Source organism: Carcharodon carcharias, chromosome 18 (assembly GCF_017639515.1).
Source record: "Carcharodon carcharias isolate sCarCar2 chromosome 18, sCarCar2.pri, whole genome shotgun sequence".
NCBI lineage: Eukaryota > Metazoa > Chordata > Chondrichthyes > Lamniformes > Lamnidae > Carcharodon > Carcharodon carcharias.
This window is the reverse complement of record NC_054484.1, coordinates 44,871,822-44,898,058: the sequence shown is the minus strand read 5'-3', so window position 1 is coordinate 44,898,058 and position 26,237 is coordinate 44,871,822. Positions and strand designations below refer to the sequence as shown.

General features: G+C 42.4%; 1 protein-coding gene across 2 annotated transcripts in view; it reads left to right on the top strand.

Annotated features, from left to right (window-relative positions):
* Positions 1-23,723, top strand: part of frmpd4 (FERM and PDZ domain containing 4) — a 441,501-nt gene extending 417,778 nt beyond the window's left edge. The window contains exons 8-16 of one of the 2 annotated variants that reach the window (XM_041210629.1): positions 1,735-1,854; positions 4,865-5,001; positions 7,376-7,502; positions 8,021-8,110; positions 14,975-15,157; positions 15,871-16,024; positions 18,596-19,669; positions 19,961-21,271; positions 22,058-23,723. In XM_041210629.1, the coding sequence (XP_041066563.1) occupies positions 1,735-1,854; positions 4,865-5,001; positions 7,376-7,502; positions 8,021-8,110; positions 14,975-15,157; positions 15,871-16,024; positions 18,596-19,669; positions 19,961-21,271; positions 22,058-23,397 (4,536 nt within the window). In that variant the 3' untranslated portion in view covers positions 23,398-23,723. Of the gene's footprint in view, positions 1-1,734; positions 1,855-4,864; positions 5,002-7,375; positions 7,503-8,020; positions 8,111-14,974; positions 15,158-15,870; positions 16,025-18,595; positions 19,670-19,960; positions 21,272-22,052 lie in introns of both variants that reach the window. The other variant, XM_041210628.1, reaches the window with a different exon arrangement.
* The last annotated feature ends 2,514 nt before the right edge of the window (positions 23,724-26,237 follow it).

Sequence of the window (26,237 nt, the reverse complement as noted above, 5' to 3'; positions counted from 1 at the left end):
CTGCAGCGGTTTAAGAAGGCAGCTCACCACCACCTTCTCAAGGTCAGTTAGGGATGGGCAATAAATGCTGGTCCAGCCAGCGAAGCCCACATCCCGTGAATGAATTTAAAAAATAGTCAGATCATCTGCACCTCAATTTCATTTACCCTCCTTTGTTCCCTTGACACCCTTATTAGACAAAATTGAAAATTTTAATCATCTCAATCTCTTCTTGCCTTCCACCATCGTTCGATTTGTCATTTAATCTCTCCTGCCTTCCACCCTATCACAGACCTTCCCTTTGTTCTTCCCTCCCTGGCCCCTTTCCCTGTCTCTCTACTTGCTTAAAACCCTGTTACATCTCTAATATTTTCCAGTTCTGACAAAAGATCATCAACCTGAAATGTTAACTCTGTTTCTCTCTCCACTGATGCTTCCTTACTTTCTGAGTATTTCCAGCATTTTCAGTTTTGTTTTCAGATTTCCTGCAGCTGCAGTATTTTTCCTTTATACCCATTATGTGAAGGAATGCTCTCTGATTTCACTGCCGGATGGCCTAACTGTAGTTTCAAGATTATGTCCTCTTTTTCCCAGATCCCCCACAAAAGCAATTAGTTTCTATGTATCTGCCCTATCACTGCTTTAAATACCTCAATTAAATCGCCCCTCAATCTTCTAAACTCGAGAATATTATGCAAGTTTATGCCACAGGTTCTCATAACTTAACCCTTTAGTCCCTGGTATATAGTCATTTCGAGATGGTTATCACAAATTATTTTATAATCTTGAGAAAGATGTTCAAATTTCCTGCCCTATTGAAAATAATAATTTCAGGCCTCCTTCCCACCAAGACTCCCTTTGCTGATGTTACTGATAAAAGAAGAACTGACTGTGTTGAAGTGGCAAATTCATTTCTTGTAAGATTACAAATTCAATTGGAGATGAAGCCAATCTTCATCTGCTCAAACTAGGAAGGATATTACCAGTTGAGTGTGCACATTTGCCTTAGGATAAGATAAATGCTTTTCTTTAAAAGTAAATGTGCTGTTGGCATTATCAGCAGATGAAGACTGAATGTTTGAATGCTTCTTTGGTGCCACTTTAGTAGAGGTGTTGATTCATTTAAAATAGAGAAATTGGCACTGTCATTAAAATAGCAGGCAGAGGAATATTATACAAATGCATTGAGTGTTCAAACACCACTAGCACTAACTGTGAATGTTAGTCATGTGATTCTGTAATATTAAAAATAGTCAAAGGCCAACATCTATGAAAGTTTGAACCAACATCACAAAGAACAATTCTGACAATTAAAGCAGAAATGAAGCAAAGGTACTGAGTGAGTGTGTACTGGAGGACATTCAGTGGAATCAAGACTGCTAGGGTTCGAATTGGTTGTTTAAAGGGTACATGAATAGGTTGAGATGATGATTCAGGCTTTCATCGTTGTCTTTCATAGAACAAAATGATGCAAGGTGACCAAACTGAAGAATTCAGCGAATTGAAAGTAAAAGATATAGTTTAAGTTTTCATTTTGAATCACCTGGGTTTAATTGAAGCTGGATACTGATGATGCTGCTGAGGCTGTCATCAAATTCTTATTCTCATCCCAGTTACTGAGCCATCAGCTTAATGATTGATATAAATAATTAGGTAATGGGGCTTTGTGCTCCACATTCCCTTTAAGAAACTTGTATTATTGTAGGTCTTTGGGGTTCTGTCCAGTTGCCTGCATCTGATATTACTTTGCTTTAGGTGACGCAGAGGCCGGGCTCCCACAAGATGAAATGTCTTTTCCGAATCAGCTTTGTCCCAAAGGATCCTATTGATTTACTAAGGAGAGATGCAGTTGCTTTTGAGTATTTATATGTTCAGGTAAGCATGCCTAATGCACTCTGTTTCCTATGATACCAATTGACCTGGCAGTTGTGTTTCTGATACATTACATGGTTTTGTTTTCATACACTGTATCCATCAGTGGCCAGCAACAACCTGTGTTTATAGTGCTTTAAGGTAGTGCTAAATCTTAAAGTGCTTCACAGGAGTGTTACAAAGAAAAATTTGACACTGAGCCACGTAAGGAAATATTAGGGAAGTTGGCCAAAAGCTTAGACAAAGAAGTAAGTTTCAAGGAATACCTTAAAGAATGAAGGAGAAATAAACAGGCAGAGAAGCTTAGCACAGCAATGTCCACTATCAGAGTGTAATTGAAATGTTTATAACCCTCAGCAGACAAGTTAGAGTTCTAGAAGAACAGTTCTGATGAAGAGTCATACGGACGCGAAACGTTAACTGTGTTCCTCTCCGCAGATGCTGCCAGACCTGCTGAGTTTTTCCAGGTATTTTTATTTTTAGTTTTGTTTTAGAGTTCTAGAATCCTTTTTTAAAAAAACGCAAACCAGGATTTTCTGGCTCCGTCGTGGTGGGACCCAGCATGGGGATGTGATGGCCCAGCCAGAAGTCCATTGGCTTTCAGCAGGACTGGATGATCCCAGCAGTGGGCAGGGCTGGAAAATCCTGCCTACAGTAACCTGCTGTTGACAAGATTTAAGGGCAGACCTGTATCCTTGTGATAGCAGTGATCCCACAGTTTAAAGCAGTGTGTGGATCACGCCTTGAAGAACTGCAAACATGGTCAGACCATGGAATCATCTATCACTGCTTGTTTGTCCCTACAACCACACCCCCACTCCACCTCTCTCTCTCTCTCTCTCTCTCCGCCCCCCCACACACACACCTTAAACCAGCTTATATTTCAACTCTTTCTTGGACTCGAACTCAAGTTTTGTCGAAGGGTCATGAGGACTCGAAACATCAACTCTTTTCTTCTCCACCGATGCTGCCAGACCTGCTGAGTTTTTCCAGGTAATTCTGTTTTTGTTTTGTTTTGGATTTCCAGCATCCGCAGTTTTTTTGTTTTTATCACATTCCTTTGTTTGCTTTTGTAGCAGAAATGTTGACACAATTAAACTAAGTGCTTAACACCTGCATTCAAATAATGGGCATAGGAATGTCATGCTAAAATAATCATTTGCTAATCTCATCAACTGTAATTTCAAGGCTAATGTATTCTTTATGAAATCAAAGCTGTCAGCAGTAGTGAAATGGGAGGAATGAATTTGTATTCATTAAAATTGGATAGGATTACAGAACAAAAACTTGCACTTGTACAACACCTTTAATGCAGAAAAACTTCCCAAAATGCTTCACAGGTGTCTAATAAAAATCTAATATTTCAGACTACAATCTATTTTAAAAGCAACACTTAAATTGCAATGGATTATATTTTAGAAGGAAAATAGTCACTCCTGATGGGTAACAGCTCATGGGTCTGTAAAGCTTCCGAAAATAATCAGAGTTCGGGGGACGGGAAAAGGTGTAAGACACCTAACTTGAGAGGTATTTCCTCTCCATTCCCATTTCTGAGTCTGTTTATAGCCAAATGGATTTGTAGATTCGGCCTGCTTTCAGGCCTTACTAATGTCTTAGAAGGACATTAAAGAATCTGGAAGAAGGGCCTGGATGAATCTCACTCTGGCTTCCACTTCTTATAACCAACCTCCAATCTGTCCCTTCTTAAAGTGAAATTATTGAGAACATTCATTGAGTGTGCAACTAACTGCGGGACTATTTTTTGTCCTATCATTTATGAACCGTTAAGTGAAAGCTATGAGGCTGTGTATCAAGATATCGCAGCTGCCCCTCAGATATATAGGAAAGACTTCTCGGAAACCTTCCTGGTAGTAGGTGTTACAAAGATACCCACACTTCTATTGAAAAGATTAATTTTCTGATCACATGGTCCAGGCACATCACTGACCTCTGCGCTTTGCTTCCAACTCCTGCTGCTTCTGTGAGGGAACCAACGGCAACTAAGGAAGGTCAGCCAGTGATGAACATCATCATTCCACAAACCACTAAACCGACCCACACAGATAAAACCTGAACATGGTCATTGTAGGTAGCACTGATGCATGGGTTATTTTTCTTAATTGATATACTGGTATATCTAAGCAATGTAGAAGTGGGTTTACTGCTCCTCACAGGCTGACTTCCTCATTTTAACACCAATGGTGGACACCAGAAGAAGGGAAGAGAGGAAAAGGAAAATTATTTCATAAGAAATAAGAGCAGGAATATGCCATCCAGCCCATTAAGCCTGCTCCACCATCCAATAAGATCATGGCTGATGTGATAGTGGCCTGAAATCCTGCCTATCCCTCATAACCCTTAACTCTCTTGTAGATCAAAAATATTTCTAACTCAGCCTTGAATGATCCAGCATGCACCACTCTCTGTGGAAGGGAATTCTAATGACTTACAACCCTCTGAGGGAAGAAATTCCTGCTCATCTCAGTTGTGAATGGGACACCCCTTATTTTGAAACTGTACCCCTGACTTCTAGATTCCCCCATGAGAGCAACCCTTGTCTCAGCATCTACCTTTCATTCTTCTAAACTCCAATGAGTATAGGCCCAACCTGCTCAAACTTTCCTCACAAGACAACACCTTTATCTCAGGAATCAACCTAGTGAAGCTTCTCTGAAGTGCCTCAAAGTATAAAAGTTCCCTTCCTAAAGGCGCAATCAGTTAATGCTCTTCATGTAACGTGTTCATTGGATGTGCAGAATCAGGATGGGGTGACAGTAATCAATACCATAAAGAAATTGGTATATGTGATCTTCCTAAAAAATTACAAATTGTAAACTCTTCTAAGCCGTTTGTTACTTATATACTAATACAGATCTTTAAAGAAATAGGGAAACAGAAAAATATGAAATAAATGCTGTTAAAATCCAATATTGAAAAGCTACAGCTGTTCTGTTTAAAGTGTTTATTTGTGTGAAGGTTGATGATATTTCTCCCCCTACTGTTTCTCTGTCAGAGTTGCAACGATGTGGTGCAAGAAAGGTTTGGGCCTGAGCTGAAGTATGACGTAGCTCTCCGACTTGCTGCATTGCAAATGTACATTTTAACTATCAGCACCAAACAATCCCAGAAAGTCTCCCTTAAATACATTGAGTAAGTAATGAAAATGCTGTTGGTGATGATTCAGACAATGGTTTGCAACATTCTGATAACAATATGCTGGCAAAGTAATGAATGAATATCGGTCGATGGGCATGACTAACTGGTGACTGGAATTAACTTTCCATAGTTAAATTAGAATGGGACTTGCTGTCTTTAGATTGGCAGTGTATTATTGTCCATATCAAGCATGTTTAACTCGGTAGTCTTATTCTCTCTGATGGCTGTTTGTAAATCCTGTTGAAAATATCTCATCTCTTTTTTCAAAAAACACAGCAAAGTATTGGAAACAAATGTAATTTTAATGTAGGTTTCTAGACTTTGTAGGTGATCAGATTAGTCCACATTATATCATAGCAGATATCTCTCATCTTTTTTCAAACTGGCTAAAAAGTGAAAATATCCAAAAGCAGGATTAAGTGATAAATGCACAGTTCTGTTGAATTTCACTTGACTGCTTTGCTGAGTTTGGTGGAGTTGGTGGAGGGGATTGCATTTAATTGGACAGGAAGGTGGTGGATAGGAACCCTGCCATCTTCCCATCTCTACCCTGTTTAGGTCCAGGATGGGAAAGCTTGTGCACATCCGTCCCAGCCCACTTCCAATTGATGCCCATTTAAGGACCTCATCCCACTACTGCTGATATTCACCCAGCAGGGCACAAGGAACTCGCCCTGCAGGAAACCCAAAAAGTGAACCCTGAAAGAGGTGTTTGTGGGTTCCCCGGGTGGAGGGGGTGGAATCCCTGATTCAAATGCACTCAGCGCTTGATTGAGGGGGCTGGCAGTGATGGCGTGAGGGGGGTTGCCTGCTGAGTGTCTTTGCCCCTCTGCCCTTGCTGCAGACCCCCCCATCTCTTCCCCTGTGAGCCTCATCCCGCAACCTCCCTCCAGGCATCACTCACCTGTGGCTGGGTCCCTCGCCAATCCTGGGCCTCAGGTGGATGTAATACTGGCAGCAGTCTTCACCTGCCTGGCAGTGCATCTGAGCAATGAATTGTTGCCAGCCTCTGACCGGCCAGCAGGTCTCGTGGACTGGACTTCCACTCCCAGGACCTTTGATCCCGGGGAAGGGCTGCTGCTGCCCAATTAAATAGTGTATGTCATTTTCAAACTTAACATGGAATTCACTTGTATTATGATTACTATCTCCCAGTGGATGTCTTACAATGATATTACTAATTAACCCTGCATCAATGTACAATACTAGAATCACTTTATCCCTAGTTGGTTCCACAACATACTGTTCCAGGAAACTGTCACGAAAGCATTCCACAAACTCATCTTTCAGACCACCTTTGCCAATTTGATTTGTCAATTCTGTATGGAGATTAAAGTTCCCCACTACTTGCCTTCATTATAAGCTCCAGTGATTCCTGGTTTGATGCTCTGTCCAACAGTGTAATTACTGCTAGGGGGGTGGGGGGGGTGGTGGCTGTAAACTACTCCCACCAGCATTTTCTGACCCTTGCTATTCATAATCTTTATCCATACTGATTCAACTTGCTGATTTTCTAAGCCTAGACTCTGCCAAAAATGTCCTTTTGTCATCCATTATTATCAGGGCTACCCCTCCTTTTCCATTCTGCCTGTCTTTTTGAAATGTTGTGCACCCTGGAATATTTATTTTCTAATCATGGTCACCTTGCAGCCACGTCTCTGTTTTGGCGATTGGATCTGAACTATTTATCTCTATTTGTGTCGTTCCTTCATCTGTCTTAATGCGATGCTTCACTTATTCAGATAAAGTGACTTCAGTTTTTTTTCCTAGTATTCCCTACATGGACCTTACATTCTAATTCATTATTACTGTTAAACTTTCTGCCCTTCCTGTCCCACTCACCTTATCTTTACCCACATCGGTATAATTTCCTGTTGACTCAACTTTTATCTTTAGACTTCCAAATCCCCCATTACCTGAACCCTCCTCCACTTCTGTTGGTTTAAAGCCATTTTTTCCTACTCTGACCATAATTGCTGGTGCATTCTTATATTTGTGCACTCTGTCCCTTCCTGGTTATCATTACTCATATTGTCATTAGGTCAAAATCCTGGAACTCCCTTCCTAACAGCGCTGTGGGTGTACATATATAAGATAGGTTGCAGCTGTTCAAGAAGGCTGCTCACCACCACCTTCTCAAGGGCAATTAGGGATGAGCAACAAATGCTGTCCTTACCAGCAACAATCACACTGCATGAAAGAATGTTTTAAAGTTCCACCATTTTATATTCTATGTGAACCAAAAGGCTGAGTTCAAATCATGTACACGACTATATTTTCACTTAATTAATTCTTCCATTAAAAAAAATGAAATTTAGAAGCAATCTTAGAAAGAATAACTTCTGTCCTTTGACTTACATTCTCCCAGGAAAGAATGGGGCCTTGAAACATTCCTTCCCCCCATGGTCTTGCAAAGCATGAAGGAAAAGAATGTGAAGAAAGCACTTTCCCACATCCTGAAAGCAAACCAAAATCTTGTTCCTCCAGGCAAAAAGGTAGAGTATCTACAAAAGATAAAATATTGCACAGCTGTGTGAAAGTTGACACTATTATATGAATTCTGCAATAGTATGCAGGAACTAGGTGTTACTTACACAAGAGACATGTACCATTGTTTCCAACCTTATCACCAACAGAGTAGAAACTTGCCTAGTAGATCCTTCAGCAGTATACCATGCACTCTGTTAAATGCTGCATCCTATGTTTTAATACGTGTATGATAAAGGGTCCATTATGAACTCAATCTGACTGGCGTTTGATGGATTTTATTATTGGTGATAAAACAGGGTATCAATAAGTATGAGTTAAGCTTGTTTCTGTTTTGATATTTTTTTCCAGTACAAATTTCTACATTGACAGGAATATTGGGATTCCTGATTTCAAAATACCAATAATTTTTAAGCACTAAGTTTTACCCAGCTATGTAACTGGGCACATTCCAATGGCAGCAATTCATCATTTCTCTTCAATGTAACACGTTACCTCAAAATTAGTTTCTTACTTTCTATTACAGCTCTCTGCTTTACAAGCCAAGGTGCACTACTTAAAATTTCTCAGTGACCTGCGTTTGTATGGAGGCCGAGTCTTTAAAGCAATGCTGGTGGTAATGTATCTTAATTTTTCTTCAATAATACATATGCTGACATACACTGGGACCAAAAGTCTGTAATTATAATCCTCTGAGACTAGGCACTTTACACACACCCTAAGGTATTAGGGGCAATTTATTAGATTATTGGATCAGAACTGAAACTTTCCTTACAAGCAAGACTTATGAATGTAACTTCTTATATTGCTGTACTGACTTCCAAAGAAGCTGCTAAAATTAGTGCTATTTAAAAGTTCTAATCCAAATCAATGGTTCACTGTCTTCAGATGTCAAATCTCTATTTTGGTTTAATGACCTTGAGTGTACTGCAACAATATAGGAAAACTTGAGTGTTACTTAAAGTTGATATTCTTGAATGTTCAAAATCTTTATGATTTACTTCTTATGCTATTGTTGTTATGAATTGTGGTTATGTTCTTCATTGCCTGTTGAAGCATTACTGCAGCAAAAAATATGCAATGGAGGTGTCACCTATGAGTTTATTCAGAGAATCCTGACTTAGGAAATGCATATTTTTTATTATTATTCTCTATTGGGAACTCACAGAAGTCACAAAATAACCTTTTCTCCTTTGAAGCTTGGTTTTGATTCAGACTCAGACTGATAACGTCAAAGCCTCTTTTCTGCCAGTGAAACTAGATTTAGCAGTCTGAACCCATGTCCACACTAGAAAACTGTCCATCATTCAGTGGTAACTGGCACCGAATTGACAGTCTTACTCAGAGGAGCTGTTAAGTTACCGAGCTTGGAAATGGAAAACTTCAACCTTTCCTGTTTTGAAGTTTGGATTATGGTTCATTGTTATGTAGAGTAAAGCCTGCTGTGCATGATCCATGACCGTGTATGCCATTGCCACAGTACTGACAGCCCTCATCTGAAAAAATACTGAAATTCATTTCCCTTCAGAGAAAAGCAAGAAAAGAGAAAAAGAATAAAGCACTAACAGTTTTCGATTTTATTTATGAGGAGGTCCATGTCTAATTTAGCAGCTGTAAATTACATTAAGCACTCAAAATGTCATACTTTTTTTTCAAAATCATTAGTTGACATTCACCTCACAGTTCTCCTCACCTCTAAGCTTGTGATAGATAATGGGATGAGGTCAAGGTAGCAAAATTATATATAAGGGAGCATTGGTATTTGAAGCTCCTGTGCACCTCTGTAGGAAGACAGAGAGAAGCATTGACATGACTTACAGTCATGAGCATTAGGCTGGCAGGACAAGTTTTGGCCTTGGTGCTTCACACAACCTACAATAACCTGCATTTATATAGCACCTGTAACATAGTAAGACATGCTTCATAGAAGTGTTATCAGTCCGGATTTGGCACTGATTGTTTGTACATGTAATATTCCATATGCTTAAGAGGTTGACGTTCTATGGCCAGAATTTTCTGGCCCCGTTGACGTTGGGTAGGGGGGGACAATATGGCGACAAGGCCAAAAATCAGTTTCATGCTGGGATGAAAGCACAGCGGGATCATCCAATGGTGTCCACCATGGCAGGACGCCACTCCTGCTGGAGGCCCAGTAATGGAATGCAAAGTAAGGCCCCACCAGAATCATCCCCCCAACGCCAGATTTACCGTTACACCGGTGGGAATACACGCTGGCTCAGTTCATGTTTGGACAAGTGTGACGTGCAGAAGTTGGGACTTACTGTTAGGGCCTTGCTCAGATCACGGATATCCGAAGAGCAGAAGATGCTGGAGCCCTACAGCAACCGAGCCCTGGAGGAACACGTGCATCACATGCTGGGTGAATTCTTATTGACATGGCCCCGCCACAAAGCAGCTCACGGGAGATGGGAGGGCTCCGTTGATGTCTCGGGTCTGCTTCAGAACATCATGGTCTTGGCCGTGGTCTGCTATGGATGATCAGCAAGGAGGGGGAGAGGAAGGTCCAGCTGTGAGTGGGGAGGAGCATGTTGTGGGGGCTGTGTGGGGTAGGAGAGGAATGTCCACGTTTGACTGGGAGAGGAAGGTGTACTAGGGGTGGGGTTGGGGGAAGGTGTTGTGGAGGGTGAGGTTGTCAGTGGGGGAGTGGGAAATGATGGTGTTGGGAGGCTGAGGTTGTGGTGGGGGGTAACAAAGATGTCAGGGTGTCAGGGGCAGAGGTTGGGAGGGGGAGGAGGGAGCACAGAGGGAGGAGGGTGTAACAGGGTGGGGAATGCTGCAAGTGGGGAGGTAGGTGTAAGGGCAGGAGTCTGGAGGGAGGAAGGAGTCCAGGAGGAGGAAGGAGTTCACAGGGGGAAGGAGCCTGGGAGGAAGAATGAGTTTGGAGGGGGGAAGGAGTCAGGGTGTGGGGGGGAGGAAGGTGTCCGGGGCTAGAAGGGAGTTCGGAGGAGGGATGGAGCCCAGGGGGAGGAAGGTGTCTGGGTGGAGGAGTGCGTAAGGGATCTGGAGATGCCCAGGCGAAAGTGCAAGGGATGGGTCTGTGGAGTCAAAGACAGCCTCCTGGGAAGTGAAATGAGGGGAGGGGGGGGGGCAATGTAGGAGGGAAGAGTGAGTACGAGAAGGGGAACAGACAGCCAGAAGGGTGGGCGGGTGAGGGTGCGATGGTAGCAGTAGAAGGGACGGCGAGGGTAATTGGTTGGGACTCGGAGGCAGACACAGAGACACAGACCCTGGGGGTGGGAAGGAGGAGGTCGGGGAGGACAATGTGGATGGGGGTGGAATTCTCGGGAGGATAGGGAACATGCACCTTTACCTGGACATCCCGGAAAGACAAGAGTTCGGGTTGGTAGGCAACAGTGGGGAGGTGGAAGGTGATGCAAGGGGGTCGACGGTGATGGGGAAAGGACATGGGTGACTGGGGGAGGGGAAAGGGCAGTGGAGCTGATCAGAAACACAACGACTACCATGGTTGTCGAAATCAAAAGTGAGCGGAGCCTTGTGTTGGACGGGCACTGGTGCTGCTTGGGAGTGTGATCAGTGGGTGGGCGGAGATGCAGCTCAGCTCAGCTGGACAACTGAAAGATAACCCCAGAAGGCAGCAGTGAAAATGCTCAGGACAGTGAGATGGGTATGATGGATGAAGGTTCCATGTGCGTGGGTGAATGATTGCACAAGGCTCCGAAAGGCTTTGCCACACACTTCACCGCCAGGATCACTGATGGTCTGGCTGCGAGCAGATGAACTGCCAGTGGAGGGGGGATGCACGGGGTGGACTCACAAAACCTGTAAATGACACTGAAGGGCATCATTACGCATTATTCAGTGAAAGTGAATATATTTTCAGATTATAAAGTGACAAAATGTCTTCACCCATGCAACCACTTGTGATCAGAACTTCTTAATTTTTCTAGGCCTACCACTTCTTCTAGGAACTGCCCTGACAACCACAGCAGGGGTGGAGACAGTCTATGCAATGGTTGACCCTGTTGAACCTGATTACTTCTGTGTGCGTCCTCTGGAGAGCCAAGGTCTTGAGGGCCCCCTGCTTGCTTTGGCTGTCTTCCTGTGGGCCAGCTGCTCCCTCTGCAGTGACAGAGGACGAGGTTGAGGGGGCCACAAACAAAGGGGACTCGGAGGGAGAGGACAGCCTCTGAGATTCCTGAGTGGATGACCCAGGGTATCCAGCTGCCACTCCTCCTCCTTCCGGGTGCCCGAAGGCCCCGGCCTGGTACCTTGAGGGGAAGGAGCAACTGTAAGAACATCGAGGTGCCCCGTTTCCCTCTCGCTTTGCCTCTGCAAGAACTCACCCAAGGCTCCTGTAATGGAATGCAGGCCTGCACACATCTCCGCATTCTAGTGGACCAGGGTCTTCATGGCATCCACCATCTTTCCCATGGAGACCTCCATGCATACACATGCAGGCACCACTTCATCAGAGAGCAGGCGGACGTACTTCGCTGATCCGCATTCCAATCTGTTGAGGGCTTCCAACAGCTCTGCTTAATGTTCCACCACTTTCTGCTGACTCTCCATAATGAGTTGCAAGGCCGAATCCAGAGGCTTGTCATGTGATTCCCGCCTCACATGTACCTCTTCCTCAGCAGTCCTCCAAGTGCCAGGGAGCTTGGCTGAACCTGCCTCCTCCTGCTGCGGACACATGTCCATGTGGTGACCACCAGATTGTGAACCCAAGCCTGCTCTAGATCTAGGTACCACCAAGGTTTGTGCCTCTGAGCTGGTGGAGGGTGTGGATGAGCGCTGTGATGGGTCTTCAATTAGGGTATCATCAGATTCTTCTTCCGAGGTATCTTCAGGGCTTGAGTCAAGGACCTGGGTGTGGACTCCCTCAGCTGCTTCCCAGATGTGCCTGTGAAAGCAAGGAGAGATAATTAGTGCATGGCAGTGGCCTGTGAAAGAGGACACATCAGTCACAGCATGGTTGTCTGGTAGATATTGTACTGCTGAATCCTCACTTGGTCGAACACCGCTGACCTCACCATCAGCACAGGACCGGTCCAGATCCTCGCCAGCCAGTTGGATGCTCCATTTTCAAAGTCTGTGAGGACATTGATGTCAGGTATTCCTCCATCTGTCTGCAATCTCTCCCTTTTGTTGTGTGCCAGCTTGTCCTGCACGAAGACGGATGGACAGAGTATAAGCAGGACGCCTGCCAGGTCAGAATGAGAAGGATTCCTGGCATGTGTGAGTGGTGAGTGGTGCCATGGATGGGATGAGGACACGATCCGCAGGGCAGATGCAGGTGAGTGTGAGAGAATGAATGGTGATCTCCCTTGAACTGCCAGTGAGTGCGACCCCTGTGGATGTATGATGGGTTTGAGAGCGTGTGAGTTGAGAGTGATGAGAAGAGTGGTAGAGCGGAGGAGATCATTCATCCTCTTTCGGCACTGGGTGGCTGGGCTGTCTTCTTTTTCAGAGTGTAGGCGCTGACCACCGCTGCCACCGCCTCCCATGCTGGATTGGTTATCTTGCTTGCTGGTGTTCACCCAGAGCAGGAGTAGAGGACTTCATGGCGGACCTCCACTGCACCCAGTAGGCACCCAAGAGAGGCGTTGCTTTATTTGGGGGCAGCATGTTTCCTCCCTTAGGTAGCCATGACTTTGCAGCAGTTTCCTATCCTTTAGAAAGTGTTAGCTCTATGCAGAAGCCCCTTTAAAAATGGCACCAGGATTATTGAAGGCCTGAGGTGATGGCAGGGCGGGTGATTCAGCGTCCACCCTGCCAGCGATCCAGTGTGTTTCCTGGGAATGCATTATTAATGAGGTGGGATGTGTCGGGAATGAGATGATATGGCGCAAAAACCCACCATTGCAGCCGGAGGGTAAAACGTCGTTTTTCCCACCATCTACCGCACTTTATGCAAATTTGAGATGATTCTGCACCATATGTGTGTATGACTAAGAAAATATCCATTACAGTGGGCCCTTTTTCTGAGATTAATTTCTTGACTCTCTGGATAAGGATTTAATAAGAGACCATGTGACTTAAACATTACTTTCCAAAAAAACCCACACCAAGTATCCCTAGTTTGGATTCGAAACAAGCTATTCAAATACTGCAATTTTATTTTGTGATCTTCGTAACAATCATGTTAGTACATTTGTATTAAATTCCATTATCTGCTATTTTATCAAAAGCATCAACTGTTTACTTTTACACCTATATTAATAACATACAGGAAACTGTTATATAACTTAATAGCATATTCCTTACCAATTCTTGACAAAACAGTTTCAGACCCTTTGTCTTTATGAGCATTAACCAATGATCGTGTGAATTTGCCTCCATGACTTACTTACTTAGACTTAGACTTAGTTCCTCACGTCCCCTGCAGGACAATGGGCAGGAAGACTCTGCTACCAGCCCTTGGCCGTTGCAGTCTCTTTTGTTCCAGCCCAGGCGGTGTCCCGTTCTTGGAGGCCCTCCTCAAATGTACCTCACCAGATCTTCTTTGGCTGGCCCCATCTTCTTCTTCCATCTGGTGGTGCCCATTCATCTGCCACCCTGGCAATTGTGCATTTGGGAGGTGAAATACATGTCCTGCCAGCCTCAGTTGTCTCCCTGTCATGATGTCCCACAGGTGCCCCTGACCAGTCCTCTGATGTACTTCTACTTCTTCATTGGTAATGCCTCCATGAGTCCCAAAAATATTCAAATTATACTCCGGAATTTCATTCCAACCTTATAGCCCATATCGTTCAACTGTGAACAACGTCCTACAGGTAGCAGCACATCATTATATTCAAACAGCAAAGGAATCAGTTGGTGCATAGAGGACCCAATCATCTTGATATATCTTTACCTTTATATTCTTCATTCCCACTCATAAGTAGCCAGATTTTTGGGTTTTTCTCCTGCAAGCTCTACAGGAATTTGAATACAATCATTAAAAGTAACCCAGTTTATCACAGTCATAGAGAGTGCATGCCATGTATTTCTGCATTTTGTAAGGAAAATCCTTTTAGCCCTTTACAGATAACTTTGCCTGTTGTGTTGCTATAATTTTTATTGACTTTTTTTATCTACACCATGCTGCAATCTTTCCTATCCAATTAGAACTGTTACATACAGATTAAGATAAAGAATAAAATCTGCTAACAAAAAATCCACATACTGCAATGAATGATAACTTGTCAGTGAGTTTAACCAAGTCTTTCAGTCTCACAATCTTGCTGATGTTTGTAAGTCATGTAAGCCACACTTTGACACCATGAGAACTAACAGATTGAAATACACAGTCTGAAGAACCAGTCGGCTATTTTTTTCAATGGAGTGACATTCTTTCAGTTGTAAATAAAACTGTATCTTTTCAGAATATTGTATAACTAATTCCAGTTCCTAATTTAAAATCTTTGCACATATTTTGCGGGATTTTTGAATTAAAAAAAATATAGAAGCACTGAAGTTTGATCCTAGTTTGTCTTTTTTTAAACGTTTACAACAGCAAGGGGAGAAGCACTCTGAAGTCACTTTATTAGTGGGACCAAGATATGGAATAAGCCATGTAATCAATGCGAAAACACACCTTGTAGCATTACTGGCTGACTTTAGCCACGTCAACAAGATTGAGATGTTTTCGGAAGAGGAAAACAATGTTAGAGTTGAGCTGAATGTATTGGATGTTAAGGTAAGAAATTGCCATTTCATTGGAGGTGGGGAGGCAAACTTAGAGGCAGAAAAGTCTCACTAAAGCAACCACTCTAATGTCAGGTTTGGAAGGGGGATTGGAGTTAAGTGGTGAAGGGAGTGGGAGGATCAATGGATAGCCACCCAAAGAAAATAACAACAAATTAAATCTCAAAATTCTCAAGCCACTTCTTGTTATTTTATCACCAATAAGTGCATTTTCAATTGCCAGTAACATTGGGAGTCTGGAATTTAAATAACTGCAAAAACAAAAATGAAAGAGATGAAAATATCCACTCATTATTAAATCAGGCAAGTAAATCTTGTCAATTTGACCTGAATTTGATATTAATTTTGCATGTTCTAACTCAACACACTGCGGTCGTGAGATTTTATTTCATGATTTACCTTATCACCTTCTCTATGAATGCATTTGATATAATTTCATGTTTCATTTCAAGGGGGTAGGTTTGGTTTTAACAAAACACAGCAAGTGACAATCCTGATTCAATCATAGTTACAGTCACTGCCAACTTTGAAAGGAGATCCATACATGTGAGATTGCTACTAAGTGCCAGTCAGCGCATATGGCCAATGTCCTGTGTAACGTTTTTTTTACCATTAATAAGGGAGGGCTCATTGATTTAATGAATTGAAATAATTTTTTTCGATCTCTAGTGCAAGTTTCTCAAGCTGCTGTCTTTTTATTTTCAGCCCATCATATTATTAATGGAGTCAACAGATGCAATGAACCTTGCCTGCTTGACAGCTGGATACTACAGGCTGTTGGTGGACTCAAGACGCTCCATATTTAATATGGCTCATGGCAAATGCACTGCAAATAATGAAGCAGGTAGCATCATTAGATGTGAGCGTGCAATTTTTCTGAATTTATTACATTCAAAACATTGATTTAGTAATTACTTCCACACATCAGGGAGTGACTTGTGTATTGGGAGTTGATTAGCTCAATTGGCTAAATGACTAAATTGTTATGCAGAATAATCCCAACAACACAGGTTCAATCTCTGTGCTGGCTGCTTGGAGCCTACCAGCTTGCCCCATAGTGATGCAACATGGGGCAAGAGGTAGAGACTTGTATATTAGACAGAGAGGCATTTTTAACTACTGAAAGCACTAGTGGAAGCCAATAGGCTAATACATGGAAACTGAATTTATGCTATAATTTCCTAATTGTTGGTGGGGTGATTTCCTCCGTGCCCTGTATTTAAAGAAATATAAATAGTTCATAGTTTTGTTGCACCTGTGATGCAAAGGAAAACCTTCCCTGTGATGATCTTAGGATTACCTTTGTGAAGAGGTGACAATTTGTAAATATTAGCATTAAACTTCCTAAAGTCTAATTACTAAAAGGCTCTTGTTTCCTTCCATGCACACCCTTGTTTACCCACTTTTTCTCCCCAACTTGCTCCCTGCTCCCATAAAGCACTGAACATTGTTGAGGTGTGGTTCATAGGTAGCTATGTGACCATATGCGACCCTAAACAATGAGTTTAGGGAAGCTATTCAATTTAAGAAACATCAAGGGCAAATTCAATCCTGTCTACAGCCAGCCCATACACAGACGGACATGCACAAGCACCTTCTGGCAGGATTATTGGAAAAGAATCAGGAAATGGTGCTGATTCTTAAGCTCTCTAATTTGATGCTTTTTGCCGCATTTGCCTTCTGTCCTTGTTTAATGTCTAAAGAAATTTAAAGCAATGGGAATTTAAATAAACTTCAGAGCATATTCTGTGTTCAATGCTGTCACCATAATTCCCTCTTCAATCTACCTCAATAATATGTAAATTATTTTAAATCTATATTTTCATTTTCGGTTTTATTTCCTTACCCATCTACTTCTCAACTGTTCAGATAGGATACTCCCTTGCAGTTGAATGATTTCTCAGTTTCTAGTATTTTTCTGGTTTATTATGGCATCTCAAATCAATGTCTGCTCTGCATTCAGAGGACAGGAGCAGCACAGATTTCTACCTTTGTAGTAGTTCCTTGACAGATCAGCAGCGCCGTATCAAACCCAATAGCTTATAAACTGAAATGCTGGGCTGGTACATTGGATTTATTGGTGTTTGTTGTGTCTTTTGACAACAACAACAACAATGTATATTCATAGAGCACCTTTAATTAATGGAATGCCCCAAGGCTCTTTACTGAAGGATTGTAAAATAACGTATGGTACCGAGCCATATCAGGTCAGGTGATCAAAAACTTGGCAACAAAGAGATATGTTTTAAGAAGTGTCTTAAAGGAGGAAAGTAAGGTACTCCAACTCATCCATTTCTGGCTTTAACTGAGGCCAGAAGTTGGACAGGCAGCCAACCCAACCCAAGGAAGCAGGTTAGAATGTTAAATATGATACTGAGGGTGCAAACTCTGTTATCATGTATTTTTTCAATTTAGCTGCAATCGGCCATTTTTTCTGGGTGTCAGGGAGCTATCAGCAACTTCCCCAAGGCAAGGACTTGGTGGATTCAGGAGGTGAATGCCTTTATGCTGACCTTCTGGTCCAGGGACCTGCCTGAGAAGCCTCTGCAATCAGGCACTGCGCCTCCACTAAGCTTCTCCCTGAGTTCTCCTATCCCATGCTACCGTACAACCAGTCCCTATTCCTCCTCATGCCACCAACCTCTGATTCCACCCCCCCCGCACCCCCCATCCATTCAGGCTCCCGACCCCTCGTTGCGTCGCTTGCCACCCCATGCATGGCCTTGCTCGCTGAAGAGTCAGGAGCGGGGCAATGAGGGTTTGGGAGCAGGGTAACAAGGGTTTGGGAATGAGGTAGCGAGATCTCGGGAGAGGGGCACCAAATTCAGTGGTGAGCAGGACAGTGAGGAGTCAGGAGAGGGGTGACAAGCGGGAGGCAGCAAGTGGCCAGTGAGTGAGGCAGTGAGCGAGACAGCAATGGTTCGGTGGGGGCGGCGAGTGAGAGACAGCGATAACAATTTTTTTCCAGCTGAGCTTGATCTGTGCCATCCTTGATACAGGCAACTGCCTGGGACATCACCCTCTGTAGTTGCAGCATAGCAAATGCAACCTACAAAAAATATCTGCTAGGAAATTATTGGAAGCATAGCATGCAGACCACTGTCAGACTGGAGCAATTATAGTAGAACAAGTTTGCATAGACAACAAAGTGGACAGGGAAATTTATCACGGAAGTATAAAACAAGAACAGAATGTATGACTTTAAAATGGGGACCAACTAATGTCTGTGTGCTCTCACAAAATTATCCTGCATCCTCTGATTCCACTTTAGCTGAAGTCTGCACCCTATTTTCACTCTCCCTTGCAAAGCCACAGAAGAGCAACTAGTTTGTTTGTGTAATTGTTAATATTAAAGTATTCTGTATTTTATGTGTTAAATAATGATGCGGAATGTTTGTGAATAATTATCCATCTCTTTTTTTTTACATAGGCCCAGAATACAAGACTAAACATAAAACGCACAGTTTAGAATGGAACTATTTACCAAAAAGTTCATGCCACGCCAGGTCTAAGAAGGAAGATGCTCAGCCATCATCTATTAGAGAATCAAAGCAGAAAAATGTAGATTTCTCAGATAATTCAATTTACCATGAAGATTCCAGGGGGGGTTTAATAACTGAGATTACTGATATTAATGACCATAGTCACCTAGGGTCTGAATATATAAATACTATGGAAGCTGAAAACAAAGCTTTTAACAGGCTGTCCTCCTCTGGGATAGAACATACAAAAACAGTGCAAGAATCTCCAAGGGGAGCAAAAGTATCCTTTGTCTTTGAGGATCACAATGTAGCTGCCTTTAACCCAAGAAACCTTGGATATGAACGATTGCTGGATGATAGTCCAAGCAATTTAGACCAACAGACATCCATGTACTTGGCCAATGCGAGTGATATTAAATGCTCAGAGTTCTCGTTCCCAGGGATCGATGTAGATAACATTGACACAAATGCTGTTTATGCAAACATCAATGATAGCAGAATGTTTGCGAGTGCAGAAAACATTGAAGAGCCATTGTTACATGACATCTGTTATTCAGAGACCACAGATGATGCTGAGGATGAAGATGAGGCCAGCTGTGAGGAAGATATCCCACTTGGAGAGGCAGACAAAACTGACATTCTCAATATATCTGGATCTAGCGATGACATAATAGACTTAACGTCACTTCCTCCACCTGGAGGTGATGATGACGATGAAGATGATTTTCTTCTTCACACACTGAATATAGCAATAGCTGCCCCTCCACCTGGTTTCAGAGACAACAGCTCAGATGAAGAAGATGGCCAGCATCAACCAGCACAAAGTTCACTAGAGACTGTCCAAACCAAATGTTCTCCAAGTGATGACATCCCTGTGTCACTCATAGATGCCATTCCTACACAGGCTGAAGACCAGAGTGGTGAGCAAGCATTGGATGATGCAGTGGTTTCCACTTTGCAAGCACTGGAAGCACTGGCAGCTTCTGAGGAGCAGTCCATTCAGCAAACAGATGACAGTTCAGGTTCTTTCACCATAGTAACATTTATTCATTGACTGTCGTAATGTTCCATCTGTAAACTTGTTAACAACTTGGAAACATTCCAGAACAAATTTTGCCATCAGTGTGTCATCCCATTTTCTGATCTGGCATGCTAATGGAACAATCTTAGTTGATATTTCATGACTGGATGCTTATTATGCACTGAAATTTAAGAATGCTAAACAGTTTGTTTAATAAACCTATTTTATTAAGATTAAAAAAGTGCCTATGATGAAGTAATTAATTGGGTGTTTATTCTCTTATGGCACACAGGTGTAGTGATATTAAGAGCTTATAGTCCTGAGTCGTCATCGGATTCTGGCAATGAGACGAACTCCTCTGAAATGACTGAAAGCTCTGAGGTAGCCTCAGCACAGAAGCATTCTGAGGGTTCCATGCATATGGTTGTGGCCACCAGTGAAGGTTATCAACAGCTTCAAGAAGAGCAAACTGAATTCCCAATCTCTCAGAACGAGAATGTAGGGCCCACTTCTAAAATGGTTCCAAAAGCCACACATTCCTTGACTGCTCAACGGGGTAGCAATGCAAAGTCCAAAGTTGTGCCTTCAAAACAAATTCTCCCTTCTGAGGAAATTGAGATGGAGCCAGAGACAATGGAGACCAAATCTGTCACCGACTACTTCAGCAAACTGCAGATGGGATCTCTGATGTATTCTTGCCCAAGTAAGCAAAAAAGCAAAACAGGTGATACTAGTGTCAAGATAGCATTTGATGGTAATGTATCAGTGAAAAGGCAACATACAAACAGAAAGTCAGAACTGGGCGATGATTTGTCATCCAATGGCAAATACAACACGTTGATTACAAAGAACAGTCATGGCACAGCCACCTTTGACTTAGAAAGCACTACTTTCCGTCGAGAGACACAAAGCTGGTTTCAAGTTTCGGGGGAAAAGATGGCTGATAAGCATTTCCCAGGGTTAATTAATGGTAAAAGTTTTCACAAATCCTGCATAGTTTCTAGAACGGAACTTGAAGGGAAAGAAGCTGATACTGAAATAGATGATCGTTGTTCCTTGGCCAGCACTTCAGGGCTTGGACGTGATGAAAGCTTTCTTTCTGATACCACTTACATGTCTTCAACTAAACACCTGACTGATTCAGAAGATACAGAGCTTTTCCCTGATGATCACTCATCAGAGCTTCCAGAAGCTGAACAGAGTGTGACGAGACTTTGTGAATACCATATGACAAAAAGAATGTCCTCTTTACAAAGCGAGGGTCATTACTCTTTGCAGAGTTCCCAGTGTTCTTCAGTAGATGCAGCCTGTAGTACGGGCAGTAGTACATGTGCCACCCCAGTGGATTCCCCCCTCTGTACAACTGATATTAAGCACATATTATCGGAAACTTCTCTAAAAGGCCTTGGCTACATCTCAGAAGATCAGCGAACACTTTTGCTTCAAAGCCATGGAACATCATATAAAGATCTGCATCCCCAAGCTGAAGCCATGTGTCATAGGAGAACAGCCCATAATACGCATGCACCTTCAAATGCTGAACCAATATTTGGTACCATACGTGATGGGTGCCACCGAGTACCCAAGATTAAAGAAACCACAGGTACCTCAGTAAACAGAGATAATATTTGCGCAGATGTTGAGCTGCAACATTTAAGATTTGAAAGTAAGATGGAGAGTGAAGGGAATGATTATTTTCGAGATCAAGAAACTAGTCCTCTTTTGTCAGGTTCACCTCATCAAGTTAGTTCTCAAAATTTGAATACAGATATGGTGGAAAGAGCAAGTAAGTCAAAAGCTGTTGATGGTAGTATTTCATTTCAAGAAATTAAACTCAGCACATTTCCTAATCTTAAAAGCACAACAGTCACTTTCCCAAATGAAAATAACTGTGTAAAAGATCATAAAAAACTTTCTAAGTATTATAGGTCTAATACATTAACATTCCCTTCATTAGTTTCAAGATCAAAAGACTCAGGTCATGTTAGACACCATGATTTATTTCCATCAAGTAAAAATAGATTACCTAAGAATTCACTATGTAATTTTAGAAATATTTTTTTTACATCCTTACCATCCAAGTTGAGGAGGGAGAATGAGGTAGCTAAACAGAGGATTCAAAAACCTAGGCAGCTTGAGGAAACAATTAATAAGGAAAGGAGACAAGTTGACTGCTTTGACAGACATGTAGGACAAGATCTGCATTCTGAGCAATGTCTCAGTCTGAGTAAAGGAGCTGCCAGTGAGAATGATAAAGCTCTGCCTGGAGGTTTTCATGAGAAGCAGCTCTCTGCTGAGGACAAGCAGTGCAACCCAGATTGTAAATTGCAGCATGTTGTCAAGGAGATGCTTAATGATTCTCTGTGTTTTTCTGCCACCCCTAGTGTAGCTTGCACAGAGCCTGAGCAAGGAGGAAGACGAGGTGCAACTTCAGCATTCACTAATCAATTCAATGTCGACAACATTACTCTGCCATCAAACATTTTCAATGATACAAAGGTGCCAAGTACCTGCCAAGAGTCACCTGATCTTCCCAAAGTAGAACAAGTGCATGCAACAGCACTAAATAGAAAGTCCTGTGAAGTTGATGGAGGAAGCCTTAAAATTCCTCCCAGAAAGAAGGTGCTGAGACGTTGCAGCAGCAGTGTTACACAAGGAATGGGAAACGTAGAAACCCTATTAGAAAAATCAAAGACTTCCATAGGATTCCAATATTCCGACCTCCCCGATATAGCTGATCCTCAACCTGTACAGAAAAGAGTTGAACTTCCTCTGGGCGACCGACTATCTAAGAGCCACTCTCACGGATCAGTGACAACAAATTCATCATGCTGCTCCACTATTGGAGACAGAAAGGAGAGTCGGAGATCATTGGAGATATTTTCAGTACAAAAGGATTTTCGACACATTAAGCCATTGCCTTTTCCAAAGGCGGAGACGAGCAACTGGAAGTGTCACGGTCCTTTTACCTATTGTTTCCTTAATAAAGACATTGATGATGAAGATGATGGTTATGGGAGTAAGGGCCAGTTGTCTTGCTTGGACCAAAGTCATCTTTTCTCCAGTTCATCTCAGGCGTTCTGTACATTCTCCAGCGCTGTAAATGCCTGGAGACCTACTGTGGGGTCTTGCAGGGAGACTGGTTGCAACAGTGGCAAAGAGGAGGAACATGCAGACACTAATGAAGTGGCATTTGATAGCAGGATTGCCCGAATTAATGCTCTAAAAGAAAAGGTGTACGCATTGCCAGGTGGATTTCTTGCAGCACAGAACGATGCTAGCGAACTGTTGTCTCTTTTACAGGCAAGCATTGGACAAAAAGAACATGTCAAAGCAGACCTTCATCAACTTCGATTTAGCCAATACAAGCAACTGTTGTCAGTCGAATCCAGAGAGTTGGGAAGTGCTTGCAGGAAAATGGCTGCTGCATTAAAAAGCCCAGAGGAAATGCTCTTAGCTATGACGTCCAGCTTCCAAGTACTGTGTTGCTTAACAGAAGCCTGCATGCGATTAGTTAAAGTAATGAATTCTGAAACACAGCAACTGGAAATCGTTGCTAAGGTAGACGAGGTTGTAATGAACTATATTTGTCTACTGAGAGCTGCTGAAGCAGTATCTGGAGCAGCCCCCATCGACCCTAATGTTAAGGTTTTAGCGCGACATTCAATTACCATGACGGCTATCGTAAGCACACTAACCCGTTCACTTAAAATGCTTTTAAATAAATAAGATGCAAATTGTACTTTAAAATGTACTCTTGTAAAGCCATACATAGAGTTTACTGTAAGTGTGGGGCCACCACACGTACTGCTACAAAGGAAACTTGGTTTTGTGTACATTATGTTTTATATGATGAGGCTGTGAGATATTCATATGTTATACGGCTCAATCTGCTAGAAGTGTAATGTAATTGTAACTCCCTTTCTGATGACAAGGAAGTATAGAAAGCAATGGTATAAAAATTAGTTATTTTTCATATGGTACCCATGCTCCAGAATGGTTGAGTGGCCTAACCAAAAGAGTGTCAAGATCCCCTAGTACTATAACTGCCATTGGGGGGGGGGGGGGGGGGGGGGTGGAGGGGTGGGGGTGCTGTGGCTATTGGTCACACATGTGATACTGCATCACTCTGTAAATAATAATTATCTAAAATTTTAAAGTATGCTTTTTAACCAATGCAAACATTATAAACAATAAACAATTAAATTGACCTGTCCTGTCTTATTATTGTGGGGGACTAATCACGAAAAATTAAAGATTTTAATTTCTTTCCTTGTGCTTTGATTTGTTTTTACAATAATTGCTTAGCACAAAAACACAATCGGGGAATATTCTAATCTGATAGGAGTGTGGAAATTATATAATTGGGGAAATATTTGTGGAGTACATGATTTTTTCAAGTTAAACAGTTCAGTACATCCCTAACAAGAAGAATTCTTGCACTTCATAGGAGTATATCTGTAAATAGGTATTCTAAGAAAATAAAGAAGGCTGCTTCAGTCAGTAGGCAATTTCAATATGCAAATAGAGGTCCTAGGACTATGATTGCCATTTTAAATTGAAAATTGTCAAGAGCGTGAGCCATGCACAATCCATTTCCATTGGCAACAGAGCCTGAGGCCCAACCAAGCTAAGTTTGATAGTGTTTTTCATTAAAAAATAATTTGGGCACCCCAGGAGCTCCATCCTCCATCCCAGGTTGCTTTACTGCTGGTTGAAGACAACCTGTATGTTACATGGCAATCCTTGTCAGTGACATTGTGAAGTTTGACCAATGGGGAAATAGAATATCACACCAAATTCATGATCTTACTGAAGAGAGGGAAGTATCCAAGAGAGGGAAGTCAACTGTCCAAGAGCAAGCAGCTTCAAAATAACAGGAGCATTTTGAATTTATGTGGTGCCTTTAACATTGAAAAACCTCCTGAGTTGCTTCACAGAGGCTTAATCAGGCAAAAATTGATGTATTAAAAATATGTCACGTTTAAGCATAATAGAGACAAAAAAGAGAGATTTTTACATTACAATCTGTCATTGGTGTCAATGAGAAGTTACATATCCATACATGCAGGAGATCATCCATTTTTCATTGTAATTTATGACTCTATTAAAATTGTAGCTCAAGATTTTCAAATGTTTGCTTTCCAGTGACAACAAAAAAATGGCAGCTTTCACAGTCCTTCTCTTAATGACCCAAATATTCTTCTTCTTATCGTGTCCACGGACAGTCTATACATGGCCCAGCCAGAACTGGACACATTTTTGCGCCTTGTTGTTGAATTCGGCAAGATCTGCAACAGTGCAGGTTTCCTCTAGCGATAGGCATTGCAGGAGATGTTGCATAGTCTGTGGCTCAGTTCCACATTCACAAGTTGTCGGGCTGGTTGTATATCCCCATTTGCTTAGTGACACCTTTGAATGACCAAAACCAGTCCTAAGTCTGTTAAGGCACTTCCAGGTTGCCCAGTTGCAATTAGCTCCTGGGAGGGAAGGCTTTCATCCGGTAGAATTTCCATTGCCGGGACTGGCGAGCCAGTCTTTCCACAAGGCAATGCGGGCTTCAGATGGGTTGATTGTAATGGAACAACACTGTTCATGAAGCTATTCCTTGACTTTAGGCGGCTGGGTGTAGGTGTATGACCATGCAGAGGGTGCCTCTCATCTGATGTTTGACGGAGCATGCAGGTACAACAAGTAATTAGGAAGGCAGTTGGCCTTTATTGCAAGGGGTTGGTGTATATAAGTAGGTAATTCTAGTCAAAACTGTTCAGCGCATTGTTGAGAATGCACCTGGAGTACTGTGCACATTTTTGGTCTTCTTACCTAAGGAGGGGAATACTTGCAATAGAAGTAGTTCAGGGAAGCTTCTCTAGGCTGAGTCCTGGGATGAGGGGTTGTCTTATGTGAGGAAAGATTGAGCAGATTGGGTCTACAGTCACTAGAGTTTAGAAGAATGAGAGGTGATCTTATTGAAACATTTAAGATTCTGAAGGGAGCTTGACAAGGTAGATACTGAGAGGATGTTTCCCCTCAGTAGGGAATCTAGAACAAGGGGGTACAGTTTCAAAATAAGGGATCTGCCATTTAAGACAGAGATGAGGAAAACTTTCATCTCTCAGAAGGTCATTAGTCTCTTCCAAGAGAGCAGTGGAGGCTGGGTCATTAAATATATTCAAGACTGAGCTAGGAAGATATTTGATCAACAAGGGAGCCAAGGGTTATAGGAGACGGGCAGGAAAGTAAAGGCCAAAATCGGATCAGCCAAAATCTTTTTGAATGGCGGAGCAGACTCGATGCGCTGAATAGCCTTTTCCAGCTCCTAATTCTTGTGATCTTTATGGTACCTAAACCCCCCACATTCATTCCTTTTTCAGATGAGACAGCAAACTGAGGCCTGTCATGCCTGTTTGGATGGACATAAAAGATCCCAACATTCATCCCTAATCAATAGCACCAAAATCCTGATTAACTGGTTGCTTGCCTTATCACTGTTTATGGGACTTTGCTGTTGTTATGATATGGCAGGTGGCAATTGCCAGGCTGACCAAATCCCAAAGAGAAACTTGGCC